Source organism: Erythrolamprus reginae, chromosome 3 (assembly GCF_031021105.1).
Source record: "Erythrolamprus reginae isolate rEryReg1 chromosome 3, rEryReg1.hap1, whole genome shotgun sequence".
In the NCBI taxonomy this organism is placed as follows: domain Eukaryota; kingdom Metazoa; phylum Chordata; class Lepidosauria; order Squamata; family Dipsadidae; genus Erythrolamprus; species Erythrolamprus reginae.
Window position 1 is genome coordinate 256,828,646 of NC_091952.1, and position 13,439 is coordinate 256,842,084.

The window sequence follows — 13,439 nt, forward strand, 5'->3', positions numbered from 1 at the left end:
CTAATCGGTCGCTGGGATTTGTGTGGCAGAAGGCGGTCCCATTCCACCCCATTGCCCCTGGGGTCCACCGACTCATTTCAGCACCGTCCGAGAGCGGGGCGCAATGTGATGTCCCTTAGGAGGCCACAAATGGCCATGGGCAGTAATAATCCCCTCAACACTGTCAGACTTTTTACTAAATCTGCACTTGTATTTCTACTAATTTTTCTCATGATTCCTATCATCCTTTTCCTCCCTCTTACGACTGCATGACTGTAACTTGTTGCTTGTATCCTTAAGATTTTTATTAATATTGATTGTTTCTTCATTGCTTATTTGACCCCTATGACAATCATTAAGTGTTGCACCACATGATTCTTGACAAATGTATCTTTTTCTTTTATGTACACTGAGAGCATATGCACCAAGACAAATTCCTTGTGTGTCCAATCACACTTGGCCAATAAAATTCTATTCTATTCTATTCTATTCTATTTCTATTCTATTGTATTCTATTCTAATTAATAATAATAATAATAATAATAATAATAATAATAATAATAATAATAATAATTTATTAGATTTGTATGCTGCCCCTCTCCGAAGACTCAGAGCAGCTCCGAGTAGCGGGTTACTACTGGTTTGATTGATGCCACCGCACCGGTAGTAAAACCAGAGCTTCGTGCGAACAGCACCATCCACCCCCCAACCCACTCCAAAGGACGGGCGTCCCATGCTATGCAGGCCTTTCAGCCCTCTTTGCCAGGGGTCTGCCCCCTTGTGAATCCTTTACATACGCACACTTTCCGTTGCAAAGCTGTTCAGGGCAGCCCCCTCCCCTTTCTGTCCCTCCAGGTGGATTGGTATCCCGACAAAGTCCCGGTCTTCCTGTTTTGTACGCTGGATTACCTGAAGAGCTCCAAAGCCAACCTGCGCTGGGCGGCCGGGGTCTTTGCAGGTGAAGGGGGGCGGGCAGTTGTGGGTTCCTACCAGAACGGTAAACAACACCGCACCATTGAGCTGCGCGTGCAGCTTCCGGTGTCTTGCATGGTCGCAGCGTCTTGTGCTTCTGCGCATGTGGGCAGGTAACCCCCCCGCCAAAATCTCTCTCGTGCCCGCACATGTTGCTTCCTGCGCATGAGCAGAAGCAAAGCCACTCTGGGACCAGTAATGGGTTGCTGACGGTAGGGGCCGCTCTATAGAGTAGTAGCGAAAATGGAGCTGCATATGTAGCTCTGTGTGACTGGCGGGCAGGTGCCCGTGCGAGATTTTGCCTCTGCGCATGTACAGGAAACCAAACCTTGTACAGGGACTTGTAAGTGTGCGAGATTTCACACAAAGGAATCACCCCAAATCAGTGAAATCTCGCACATGAGAGCATCCTTGTGCATGAATTGGTTTCCTGCGCATGTGCAGAAGGAGAATCTCGTGCTGACGCATGCACGCCCGCCAGCTGGACACACGTATATCTGAGTTGGTCACCTGGAGCACACCAGTAGCGCTGGTGATGGGGAACCCTTGCCTGGCTGGGACACATGCGCACACAAGACACCCAAAGCTGCGCATACAGTGCACCCGTAATGGTGGTAGGAGCAATGCGTCCCTGGTCGGGGAAATTCACCTGGCATTCACTGAGGCCTGGAAAGGACTGGATTTTTCACACTTCACAACCGTTGCGGCATCCTCCAATTCAGGTAGTCCTCGACTTATGGACACAACCAATAATGGATTCCTTACCGGTATGCGACACTCTGCACAATAGCAGCGAAAATGGCAATGCGCGCGCAGCTCCGGGTGACCAGCGTGCTTGTGTGTGCGTCGAGTGAGATTTGGCCTATGCGCATGCTCAGGAACAAAAATATCATTAGAGGATGTGCGTGCACGAGAGATTTCGGTGATTTTGGCACCTGTGCGTCTTAGAAACATAGAAACATAGAAACATAGAAGACTGACGGCAGAAAAAGACCCCATGGTCCATCTAGTCTGCCCTTTTACTATTTCCTGTATTTTATCTTACAATGGATATATGTTTATCCCAGGCATGTTTAAATTCAGTTACTGTGGATTTACCAACCACGTCTGCTGGAAGTTTGTTCCAAGGATCTACTACTCTTTCAGTAAAATAATATTTTCTCATGTTGCCTTTGATCTTTCCCCCAACTAACTTCAGATTGTGTCCCCTTGTTCTTGTGTTCACTTTCCTGTTAAAATAACTTCCCTCCTGAACCCTATTTAACCCTTTAACATATTTAAATGTTTCGATCATGTCCCCCCTTTTCCTTCTGTCTTCCAGACTATACATAGAAACGGTCTTCTCGTAAGGTTTGCTTCCTGCGCATGCGCGGTGACCCAGAGGGGCGTGATCTGCACCGTAGCGGCAGTGAGAAGGAACTGCCGCCTGGACACAACGGAGCCCAAGTTTAATGTTGCTAAGGGAGAGATTGGTTAAGGGAGTTTTGCCCCGTTTTGCAACTTTTCTCGCCGCTCATTTTACAAGTGGTCCTCGACTTACAGCCACAATTGAGCCCCAAAATTTGGGCCCCATTTTATCACCTTGCTTGCCACTGTTTGTTCAGCGAATCGCTGCAGTTTGTTACATTATTCAATGAATCTGGTTTCTCCGTTGACTTCGCTGGTCCAGAGGTCGTAAAAAAGGGAGCCCTCAACGCAGCAACCGTCATAAATATGAGTCATCTGAACGTAAACCACGTGTCCGTGGGCATGCGGCAATGGTCATAAGTGTGAAAAACGGCCCTAAATCCCTTCTTTTCAGTGTCGTTGTAAATTTGAACAGTCATTAAATGAGGTGTCATAAATCGAGAACTACCTGCATTGACGGCGATTAGAATTGGGATGCTTGGAAACTGGCATGTACTTACGACGGTTGCAGGGAACTCCATTCCTAACCTTCCCAGCTGGCTTCCAACAAGCAAAGTCAATGGGGGGGGGGTAGCCACATTCGCTTAACGATGGAGGCGTTTTGCTTGTGGCAAAAAAACAGGCTGTAAAATGGGGCAAAACAGACTTAACAACGGCCTTCTTTAAGCAGGGAAATTCTTGGCTCGATTATGGTCGTGAGTCAAGGACTATGACTGTAGTAGTCCTCATACTATACTAGGTGTAGTATAAAATACACAGAATGAGGAAAACGGCAACATTTGGCGTAAAGTTTTGGCGGGAAAAAGGCATCTCTACTATTTACCTCAGGAAAACGTGTAGCTCTTTGCTGACAGGTTGCTGTGAGGACTGCACAACAACTGCCAGATTGTGCAATTTGTGTGAGACGACTCCGGTGGCAATGTTATGGGTGCCGCCCTATTTTTTCATATTTTTTGGTTCAGACGCATGCGCAGAAGCAAAATCTCGTGAGGGGACACCCGCACATGCGAGATTTTGGCCATTGTTTGTCTGTCTGTCTGTCTGTCTGTCTGTCTGTCTGTCTGTCTGTCTGTCTGTCTGTCTGTCTGTCTGTCTGTCTGTCTGTCTGTCTGTCTGTCTGTCTGTCTGTCTATCTATCTATCTATCTATCTATCTATCTATCTATCTATCTATCTATCTATTTAGATTTGTATGCCGCCCCACTACATAGACTTGGGGCAGCTAACAACAGTAAAAAGACAATATGAACAAATCTAATATTAAAAGTAATGTAAAAAAACCCAATTTAAAAACCAATCATACATACTGACATGCCATACATAAATTTTATAAGCCTAGGGGGAGGGAAAGTATCAATTCCCCCATGCCTGATGACAGAGGTGGGTTTTAAGGAGCTTACGAAAGGCAAGGAGGGTGGGGGCAACTCTGATATCTAGGGGGAGTTGGTTCCAGAAGGTCGGGGCCACCACAGAGAAGGCTCTTCCCCTGGGCCCCACCAAACGACATTGTTTAGTTGACAGGACCCGGAGAAGGCCCACTCTGTGGGACCTAACTGGTCACTGGGATTCATGCGGCAGAAGGCGGTCCCTGAGATAATCTGGTCCAGTGCCATGAAGGGCTTTATAGGTCATAACCAACACTTTGAATTGTGACCGGAAACTGATCGGCAACCAGTGCAGATCTATTCTAGAGGGTTGGACTAGAAGATCTCCAAGGTCCCTTCAAACTCTGTTGCTGTTGTTGTTGTTAATTGTCATCATAAATTGAGAACTACCTGTCTTGTGCCTGAGCAAGATCCCAGTCGATCCTGGGCAGATCCCGCCAACTGGCCAAGACTGGAAAGCCGCCAGGAGGTGGAGGGCGGGAGGTGCCTGAATTAGATGGCCGATAAAGACTCTGAGGTGGCACCAGATGCGAGTTCTGCTTCTTTTTTGTCCATGCAGGATACCTTGCCTTTTACATGGATGGCCGACAGGTGAGCCGGGAAGCTCTGGTTGCCTTTCAGCAGGGTAAGTGAGGGGTAGGGGGCACCGAGGATGTTGGTGGGGGGAGATACCAGGCAACCTTTTTCAAATTGGGGTGGGGGCAGTAATTTTATTTCTTGAAGTAATATCACACTGCAAGAAAATGGCCTGTAACCATAGGAAAGGCCAGTGTAAGCCATAATGAGTATGTAATCATGGGTTTATTAACTGTGCTGCAACCTGATTGGCTGTAACCTATATAAAAGAAAGAACACCCTTGCATGGGTGTGGTTTGTGCTTAGTGGTTTGTGAATGGTTGCAATGGTGGATGTAATAATAGTTGTATGACAGTATTGTGGGTGGTTTGTTATAGTGGTTAAATGTAAAAGTGATAGTTTATTTAGAGAAAAGTCAAGCATATTTTTTATAAGAAAGCCCGGTGCCGTGTTTTTCATTGAAGACATGCTTGGAAGCAAAAAAATAGCTGAAATCTGACGGGTGCATCTCCTCACGAGATTTCGGCACATTTGTTGCCAGGCATGGGGAAATTAATATACCCCTCATCTATTATGATTTATGTATGGCTTATGTGGGTTGTATGATTGTTTCTTCTTATAAGGGTTTTAAATACTGTTTTTAATACAGTATTGGATTTGTACTCTGTATATTGCATGTTGTGTGCTGCTCCGAGTCTTCGGAGAGGGGTGGCATACAAATCTAATTAATAATAATAATAATAATAATAATAATAACAACAACAACAACAACAATAATAATTTTCACTTCCTGCACATGTGCAGAAGAAAAAAACATTCTGGGATGTGCACATTGGTACACACAAGATAACTGAAGCTGTGCACACAGTGTGCCGACAGTGGCAGCAATGGCAGTCTGCCCCTGACAATAGTTCATTTAGTGACAGTTTGATGTTACGACAGCACTGAAAAAAGCGACATAAGACTTTCCCCTTCACACTTAAAAACACCTATGTGGTCGCATGATCAAAATTCAGATGCTTGGCAACTGCCTTGGACTTATGACAGTTGCCATGTTCTCAGGGGTGGGCTACTGCCTGTTCTGGTTTCAGGCTAATTCAGATAATAATTGGAATAAATGATTGCCAGATGCATTATATTTGTAAAAACACAGCAGCTTCTTTATTTTTCCTTCATCTTCCATTAATACATCGGCTCTGACGCAGTACCTTTCGTCCTTGTCTCCCTCTTTAGCAGTTAAGCAGATTATCTCAGTAGTAACCTCAATACATTCCACAAGTCACTCTAAAATTTAGGGGCTAATTAGCGCTAGCAAGGAGCCATAAAAACAGGTTATAAAACACACAATTCTTTGCATGGCTGGGATGCGTCCATTTTGGGAGGACAAGATTGAACGGAATCAGCTTCTTCCGTTCACACCCGGATGTGAGGTAATTAATTAACTATTTCCTCACTCGTCCTAAAATCTCCTCCCTGTACCTTGTTCTAATCATTTCTGAGTGCGTCTGAACTGGGGGTTAACCCATCTCCAATCATTCCCATTTGATTCCTCTGAATCCAGGTGTATGCCAGGTCCATCCTCCTCTCCTTCACTAGCACCCAATTTGCACCGAAAGATGTTGAAAGAAAACGCATAAGCCACTTGTGTTCCGCATGCCTGTCTATGAGCATCTCTTCCGGTATAAGATTTTTTATTTTTTCTCCACCATAAAGTAAAACAATATATAGTTATAAACACAACAACAATGCTTAAAATCAATTATATACAAACTTTTCTTTTCTCATTACTCCCTCAATGGAGGCTCTTATCTCTCCCTGTGTAAAATTTTCTGTTAATTTTATACAATATTAGCAATTCTTAAAAATCTATTTTTTTCTTTTACCGTCCTACTACAAAGGGTTACAATAATGCAAAGAATAATAAATTGTCTTTCATCTAAGTTTTAATCTTATATCATATAGCTAATTAAGAATTCTCTCTATATATTTGTATCTTTAATAAAATAAACTATTCATAATATATCACCTACATCGTAAAATAAAGTTCTATATGTTTAAAATCTAAACAATAAATAAATTTTGTGTTATATCATTATATAGTGCTACCACCATTTCTCATCTTTGCCATCTGGATTGTAAAGCTTAAATCAAATTCTCTTGTTTCAATTTTTCCAAAATTAACCAATTACTAATACATACATATCTCTTAATTTTCTATCCAATCATAAAACTTCCCTCAAATTTTATAATAATCCAAGTCTTGTTCATCTTTAAGTTTCAAAGTCAATCTACTCATCTCTGCACAATCCATAATTTTTCTCAAAACTTTCCTTTCCATTGATATACTATTCAATTTCCGACATGAGCATCTCTTCAGGCTCTTACAATTTGCACTTGGTTATTATTATTATTATTATTATTATTATTATTATTATTATTATTAATTTGATTTGTATGCTGCCCCTCTCCGTAGACTCGGGGCGGCTCACAATACAATAAAAACAGTTCATGACAAATCTAATAATTTACTATTTAAAATATTTAAAAAACCCATTATTAAGCAGACATACGTACAAACATACCATACATAAATTGTATAGGCCCAGGGGAGATATCTCAGTTCCCCCATGCCTGACGACAAAGGTGGGTTTTGAGGAGTTTACGAAAGGCAAGGAGGGTAGGGGCAGTTCTAATGTCTGGGGGGAGATGGTTCCAGAGAGTCGGGGCCGCCACAGAAAAGGCTCTTCCCCTGGGGCCCGCCAACCGACATTGTTTAGTTGACGGGACCTGGAGAAGGCCCACTCTGTGGGACCTAATCGGTCGCTGGGATTCGTGCGGCAGAAGGCAGTCTCAGAGATATTCTGGTCCGATGCCATGAAGGGCTTTATAGGTCATAACCAACACTTTGAATTGTGACCGGAAATTGATTGGCAACCAATGCTGACTGCGGAGTGTTGGTGTAACATGGGCATACCTGGGGAAGCCCATGACTGCTCTCGCAGCTGCATTCTGCACAATCTGAAGTTTCCAAACACTCTTCAAAGGTAGCCCCATGTAGAGAGCGTTACAGTAGTCGAGCCTCGAGGTGATGAGGGCATGAGTGACTGTGAGCAGTGAGTCCCGGTCCAAATAGGTTAACATGGTTAACGTGCTTCTGATGCCTATTTCTGCCTTGTGTGGAAGAATTGGTTTCTGCTTACCCTCGCTGGGGTGGTAGGTTGGAAGTGAGCCCCCAATTTCATTTGGAGGGTTGACCAGGCAATCGTTTCCACTGGATCGGGGTCCGTTAGTTCCTGGGCCAGGTCGTATATGTCGGACCCGCAGTGGCTGAGAAATATGGCTCGTTTCCTGTCATCTGCAGCACCGTGTAGGTTACACGCTTGCAGGAAGAATTTGGCCATACATGTACTCCATGTGCCCTTTTCTGCGTTGAAGTATTCTGGAACTTGAGCCACTGAAGAGTCCATTGTTTCAGGTTGTTCTAGTTGCACGCCGGTTCTGGACCTTCGTCGCCAGTGTTCTGGAAGCAGGGACAAACATGTTGTAGTCTTTAACTCATTTAATTGGGTTGACTGGAACGGATCCCAAAGGGTTAACAAGTACAAGCGATCTCGGTGCTTCCTTTTGTGGAGGCGTGGCTGGACAGCCGCTCGAATTTCCCCGGCCGCGTCTGGACCAATCCGCGGCCGTATGCAAATAGGGTATCTACATACACAACAACGCCCAGTGTGGTAGTAAAAATTTTGGCAGCCCTTCACTGAGTGTTCTGATTCACTTAACAACCATGTTACTAATTACTAATGGGATTGTTGGGAGTTGAAGTCCATCCATCTTGAAGTAAACTGGCTGGGGAATGCTGGGAATTGAAGTATTTTCTTTTCTTTTTGCTCTAGGTCTCGATTGCCTGTTGACCGATCCAGAACCTTCCATCGCCAAGGTGGCCTCCGTCTCCATCCTACAGGTGAAGGAGGTCCGTCGGGCAGCTTCGGCCTCCACCTTGCCCATCCCGCCAGGCCTGAAACGGATGTTCTGCTGCCTCCAGACCACAGAGAAAGAGAAGCCGCAGTTTGAGGACAGTCCCTACCATAGGAAGACACATCTGGAGGCCTTGCCCGCCACCCCCCAACTGCCCACTTAAAGCCGCCAGGAGGCCAGCAGCAGCGGCCGCTTAAGGCTCTCAAAGATGCCCACTTTCGTTTGGGGGAATGAACATTGTGCTGTGTTATCCTGGACGTTGCAATGTTTCACTTGTTATTCGTTGCGGTGTTTCACCTACTAGTTGTTCGGAGCCTCCAAAGCTCTAAGTAAACAAACCGAACATTGCCATTTCAGGGCTTTTCTCAATTGTGTTATAAGTCCGTTTAAAAGTTCTTTTTGGCAGGCTTTTGTACTCAATTGTGTACATGAGCCATGCGTACGGGCAGCGATGGGCTACGAGCTGCAATGCTAAATTGTGCTCGCCGCCACAGCTCATATGATCTTGCGGGACCAGCGCGATTTTGCTGCTGCACCTGTGGAGATAGCAAAATTGCACCCGTGTTTCAGCAAGGTTTTACCTGCGGCTGTGTGCGCAATTTTGCTACCTCCACAGGTGCAGCAGCAAAATTGCGCTGGTCCTGCAAGAACTTACGAGCCGCCGCGGCAAGCGCAATTTAGCATTCCGGCTCATAGCCCACTGCTGCGTACGGTTGGTCCTCGACTTAACAACGGTTCATTTAGTGACTGAACTTGCACAAGGGCCTAGGGCCTTTTTTTCACACATGACCATTGCATGGCATACTGGTGAGAATGCAGTAATGCAGGATGACTCTGCTTGCAGTATTGTAGGCAGTTCAATCCTGAGTAGCTCAAGGTTGACTCAGCCTTCCGAGGTGGGTAAAATAAGGACCCAGATTTTATTTATTTATTATTTATTGATTTTGTCCATTACACAATGAGGGTTATAGTAAATATAGGATATGCATAGAAAAATATATCTAAAAAAGAATAGAATAGAAGATATAGATTGTTGGGGGCAATTGGCTGTCTCTGTCAACCGCTTAAAGAGGGCTGGGAAAGCACTGTGAAGTGGTATATAAGTCTAAGCGCTTTTGCTACTTGGATGCCCTTTGCAGCTGGCCAGCTGCTGCTTCTCCCCCCGCCCCATTGTTGTCTTCCCTGCCCCCCGCCCCCCGTTTCCTGCCTCTCCCTTTCCAGGTTTCCACAACCTGCTGGCTCAGCTCTTGCGGAGTGGTGGAGTTCTGCCGCACTCAGCGAATTCTGCTAAACCAGGAAAAGCCCCCCTCCCGCCCCCCTCTCTCCCCCCAGGCGACTCCAGTTTCCAAAGTGTCAGCGAGTTAATTGGGGTCCTCGGAAACATTTCTTCAGGGGGAAAAATAGAGTTTAACGGTCCTAAACAAGCTCTTTCCCCGTGGTGGGTGTTTGCCATTGCACACGGAGGGGGTGGTGTATTCAAAGACTCCGCTCGCTTTTGTAAAGGATGACCTCCTCTCGTTGTTTTTTTATTTTTTATTTTATTATTTTATATTACATTATTATATTTTTCATTTCATTATTTTGTATTTTATATTAAATCATTTTTTATTTTTGAATTTGAATCTTATTATTTAATTTTATTTTAATTTGAATTGAATTAAATTACTGAATTATTTACTTCATCTTTCCTTTTCTTTAGGATAGAATAATAAGAATAGAAGAACAGAAGAAGAACAGAATAGTAGAATAGAATAAGAATAGAATAAGACTAGAATAGAATGGAAGAGAATAGAATAGTAGAATAGAATAGAGAAATGGGATAGAATTAAGAACAGAATAGTAGAATAGAATAATAAGAATAGAATAAAAATAGAATAGAATAATGGAAGAGAATAGTAGATTAGAATAGAGGAATAGAGTAGAATAAAAATAGAATAGAGGAATAGAATAAGAATAATGGAAGAGAATAATAAGAATTTTATTTTATTTATTAGATTTGTACGCCGCCCCTCTCCGGATACTGGGAGAAGGGCGGAATAGAATAATAAGAATAGAATAAAGGAATAGAATAAGAATAGAATACAGAAATAGAAAAGAATAAGAATAGAATAATGGAAGAGAATAGCAGAATAGAATAGGTTTGAATAGTAAGAATAGAATAGAGGAATAGAATAGAATAAGGGAAGAGAATAGAATAGAGGAATAGAATAAGAATAGAATAATGGAAGAGAATAATGGAATAGAATAGTAGAATAGAATAGAATAATAATATGAGCCAGGGTGGTGCAGCAGGTGGAGTGCTGTACTGCAGGCCACTGAAGCTGACTGTAGATCTGAAGGTCAGCGGTTCAAATCTCATCACCGGCTCAACGTTGACTCAACCTTCCATCCTTCCGAGGTAGGTAAAATGAGGACCTAGATTATTGGGGGGGCAATCGGTTGATTCTTTGTTAAAAAGTGCTATTGCTATCATGTCGTAAGCCGCCCTGAATCTAAGGAGAAGGGCGGCATAAAAATCGAATAAATAAATAAATTTATTTCTTAGATTTGTATGCCTCCTCTCTCCGTAGAATGGATAGAATAGAGGAATAGAATAAGAATAATACAATTCTGTTCCATGAAAGTGGGGAGTTTTGTTCACATGACAGTTGTTGCTGCTGCTCCAGGGGGAGGAAGCTCCACTCTTTTTTCCATCCCGAAGCCCCCTCCAGCTCTGAGCTGCGATGCCAGACTGTGGAGCCTCCACATCCAGAGGCCGTCTACCAGGGAGAGGCCAGAGCGAGCACCCTCACGCTGGGCGGCTGGGCTAAGCCCTTCAATCCCCTCCCGCCGCATGGAAGGCAGAGCTGCGCGCGGCTTGGCCGGGGGTTGGGGATGATGGGATCCATGTAGGCCTAGGCCTTGCGGGGACACGAGGCCCCTCTTGAGTTCCCCTTTCGCCACAGAGCCGGAAGTGTCGGGTTTAACAGCCGGCTCTCGCTCTCCCCTCTAGAATCCTCCGCGCGTAAAAAAAGGGGGCCCGTCGCGCGTGGATGGCGTCACAGGGGTTCCCGCTCTCCCCCTCTAGAGGCCGCCGAGCGTACAAAAAGGGGGCCGCGTCGCACGACGATGGCGTCAGAGGGGCGCCGGCGGCGGTTGGACGCTCGGATGGATCCTGAGCAGGAGCGGCTGAGGCGGCAGATCCGCTTGCTTCAAGGTGGGGGCTTCGCTGGGGAGGATGGGAAGTGTAGTCGGGGAGGCGGGCGTGGAGGCCCGGTCTGAGGGGCCCGGAGGGAAGGCGGACGGAGTGGTGGTGGTGGTGGGAGTAGGCCTCCCTCCTTCCTCGGGGTGGTGGGGGTGGGTGTCCAGGGAGCCTCCCAAGGAAGGAGGCGTTCGAGGGGGGCGCTACGGGCCCGGCCACAGCAGGCCCTGCTCCAGGCCCTTGTGGGGAGGGGAATAGAGAGGCTCTCCCTATCCCCTGGGGGGTGTCAGTGGGCGGGGAGGGCTGGACTGCATGGCCTCAGCTGGGTCATTCTGCTGGGCGCAGGGGGGGGGGGGGTTGTCTCCAAACGTATCAACTTTAAGACGGGTGGACTTAAATTCCCAAATTTCTGGTTCCTGACCAGGTTTCTGGGGATTGAAGTCCACTTGAGAGCTCTATTAATCGTGATTCCAAATGTTTGCGATTTATATTGTTGTTGTTGTTGTTGTTGTTATTATTATTATTTGGAGAAGAGCAGCATACAAATCTAATAAATAACAACAACAACAATAATAAGAATAACTATTATTACCATTATTACTCTTATTTCTATTTTTATTACTCTTATTTTATTATTATTATTTTCACAAAAAACACTCATACACAGCAAACAGGATTAATATGCTGGATTTTGTATCACAATATCACAAGTCGAACAATTCCCAAGCATCTAGGACTGTGATTTTTATATTATTATTATTATTATTATTATCACAAAATACAGTAAAACACAGCAAATGGGCTTGATATGCTGGATTTTGTATCACAGTTTCACAAGTCGAACACTTTCCAAGTGTCTAGGACTGTGTGATTTATTATTATTATTATTATTATTATTATTATTATTATTATTATTATTATTATTATTTGGACTTCTATGCTGTCCTTGTCTGAAGACTCAGGGCAGCTCGCAACCTATATACTGCAAAGTGGAGAGACAGGTTGGTCTAGTGGTGAAGAAACCAGAATACACAGGGAGTTGTAGTCCCCCCTTATTGCATGAAAGCCGGCTGGGTGACTTTGGCCCAATCACCAAGAGACTGGGAGTTCTAGTCCTGCCTTAGGCATGAAAGCCAGCTGGGTGACTGACTGACTGACATTTATTTATCAAAACTATAAACAATATACATATCTAAAAAATCCAATTAATATAGCTGAAAAACTTTAAAAACTCTAATAACGTTTAAAAATCATTCATTCCCATTCACACAACAAGACATTCTACACTCATAGGCCAGGGGGCAAGGGTGTAATGGCCCTAAGCCTGCCGGCATAAATAGGTCTTCAAACTTTTACAGAAGGTGTGGGTGGTGGTGCGAATCTCTGGGGGGAGCTGATTCCAGAGGGCTGGGGCCCCAACAGAGAAGGCTCTTCCCCTAGGTCCCACCAAACAACATAGTCTAGTGGATGGGTAACTTGCTCTATTTGGTTTTCTTTCTTGCCACTGGTTTTTAAATGAATCATTGTTGCAGTTGATAAGTTAGTAACTTGGTTGTTAAGTGAATCTGGCTTCCCCGTTAACATGGGTCAAAAGGTCACAAAAGAGGATCTTGAGACACAGCCACCGTCATAAATACGAGCCAAGTTGCCGAGTGTTTGAATTTTGATCACACGGTGGCCAAAGGGATTCTGCACGGGCTTAAGCGTGAGAAACAAGCCCCAAGTGGCATTTTCAGTCCTGTCCTCACTAAACAAAGGGATGTAAGTCGAGGACTACCTGTACTTACACACGTGGTATCTTTAGTTTGTGCTCTTCTAAATCTCAGGATCCAGGGAATTCCACATTCTTGCGGACATGGATAGTTAACCAACACTTATCGCTATTGCTGTCCCTGTGGTCACGTGATCCAAATTCGGACTCTTGGAAATGGACTCATATTTATGGCGGTCGCTGTGTCCTGGGGT

The 13,439-nt window shown here is 44.6% G+C and overlaps 2 protein-coding genes across 2 annotated transcripts in view; both read left to right on the forward strand.

Annotated features, from left to right (window-relative positions):
- LOC139166042 (maestro heat-like repeat-containing protein family member 6) overlaps nucleotides 1-8,477 on the forward strand; it is a 36,893-nt gene extending 28,416 nt beyond the window's left edge. Inside the window, 4 exon segments of the mRNA XM_070749303.1 lie at nucleotides 797-823; nucleotides 826-937; nucleotides 4,302-4,367; nucleotides 8,212-8,477. Coding sequence (XP_070605404.1) covers nucleotides 797-823; nucleotides 826-937; nucleotides 4,302-4,367; nucleotides 8,212-8,456 — 450 coding nt within the window. The 3' untranslated portion in view covers nucleotides 8,457-8,477.
- Nucleotides 8,478-11,349: 2,872 nt separating this feature from the next.
- The window catches only part of LOC139165265 (zinc finger CCCH domain-containing protein 3-like), a 107,297-nt gene continuing 105,207 nt past the window's right edge, over nucleotides 11,350-13,439 (forward strand). The window contains exon 1 of the mRNA XM_070748402.1: nucleotides 11,350-11,489. Coding sequence (XP_070604503.1) covers nucleotides 11,402-11,489 — 88 coding nt within the window. The 5' untranslated portion in view covers nucleotides 11,350-11,401. The remainder of the gene's footprint in view (nucleotides 11,490-13,439) is intronic.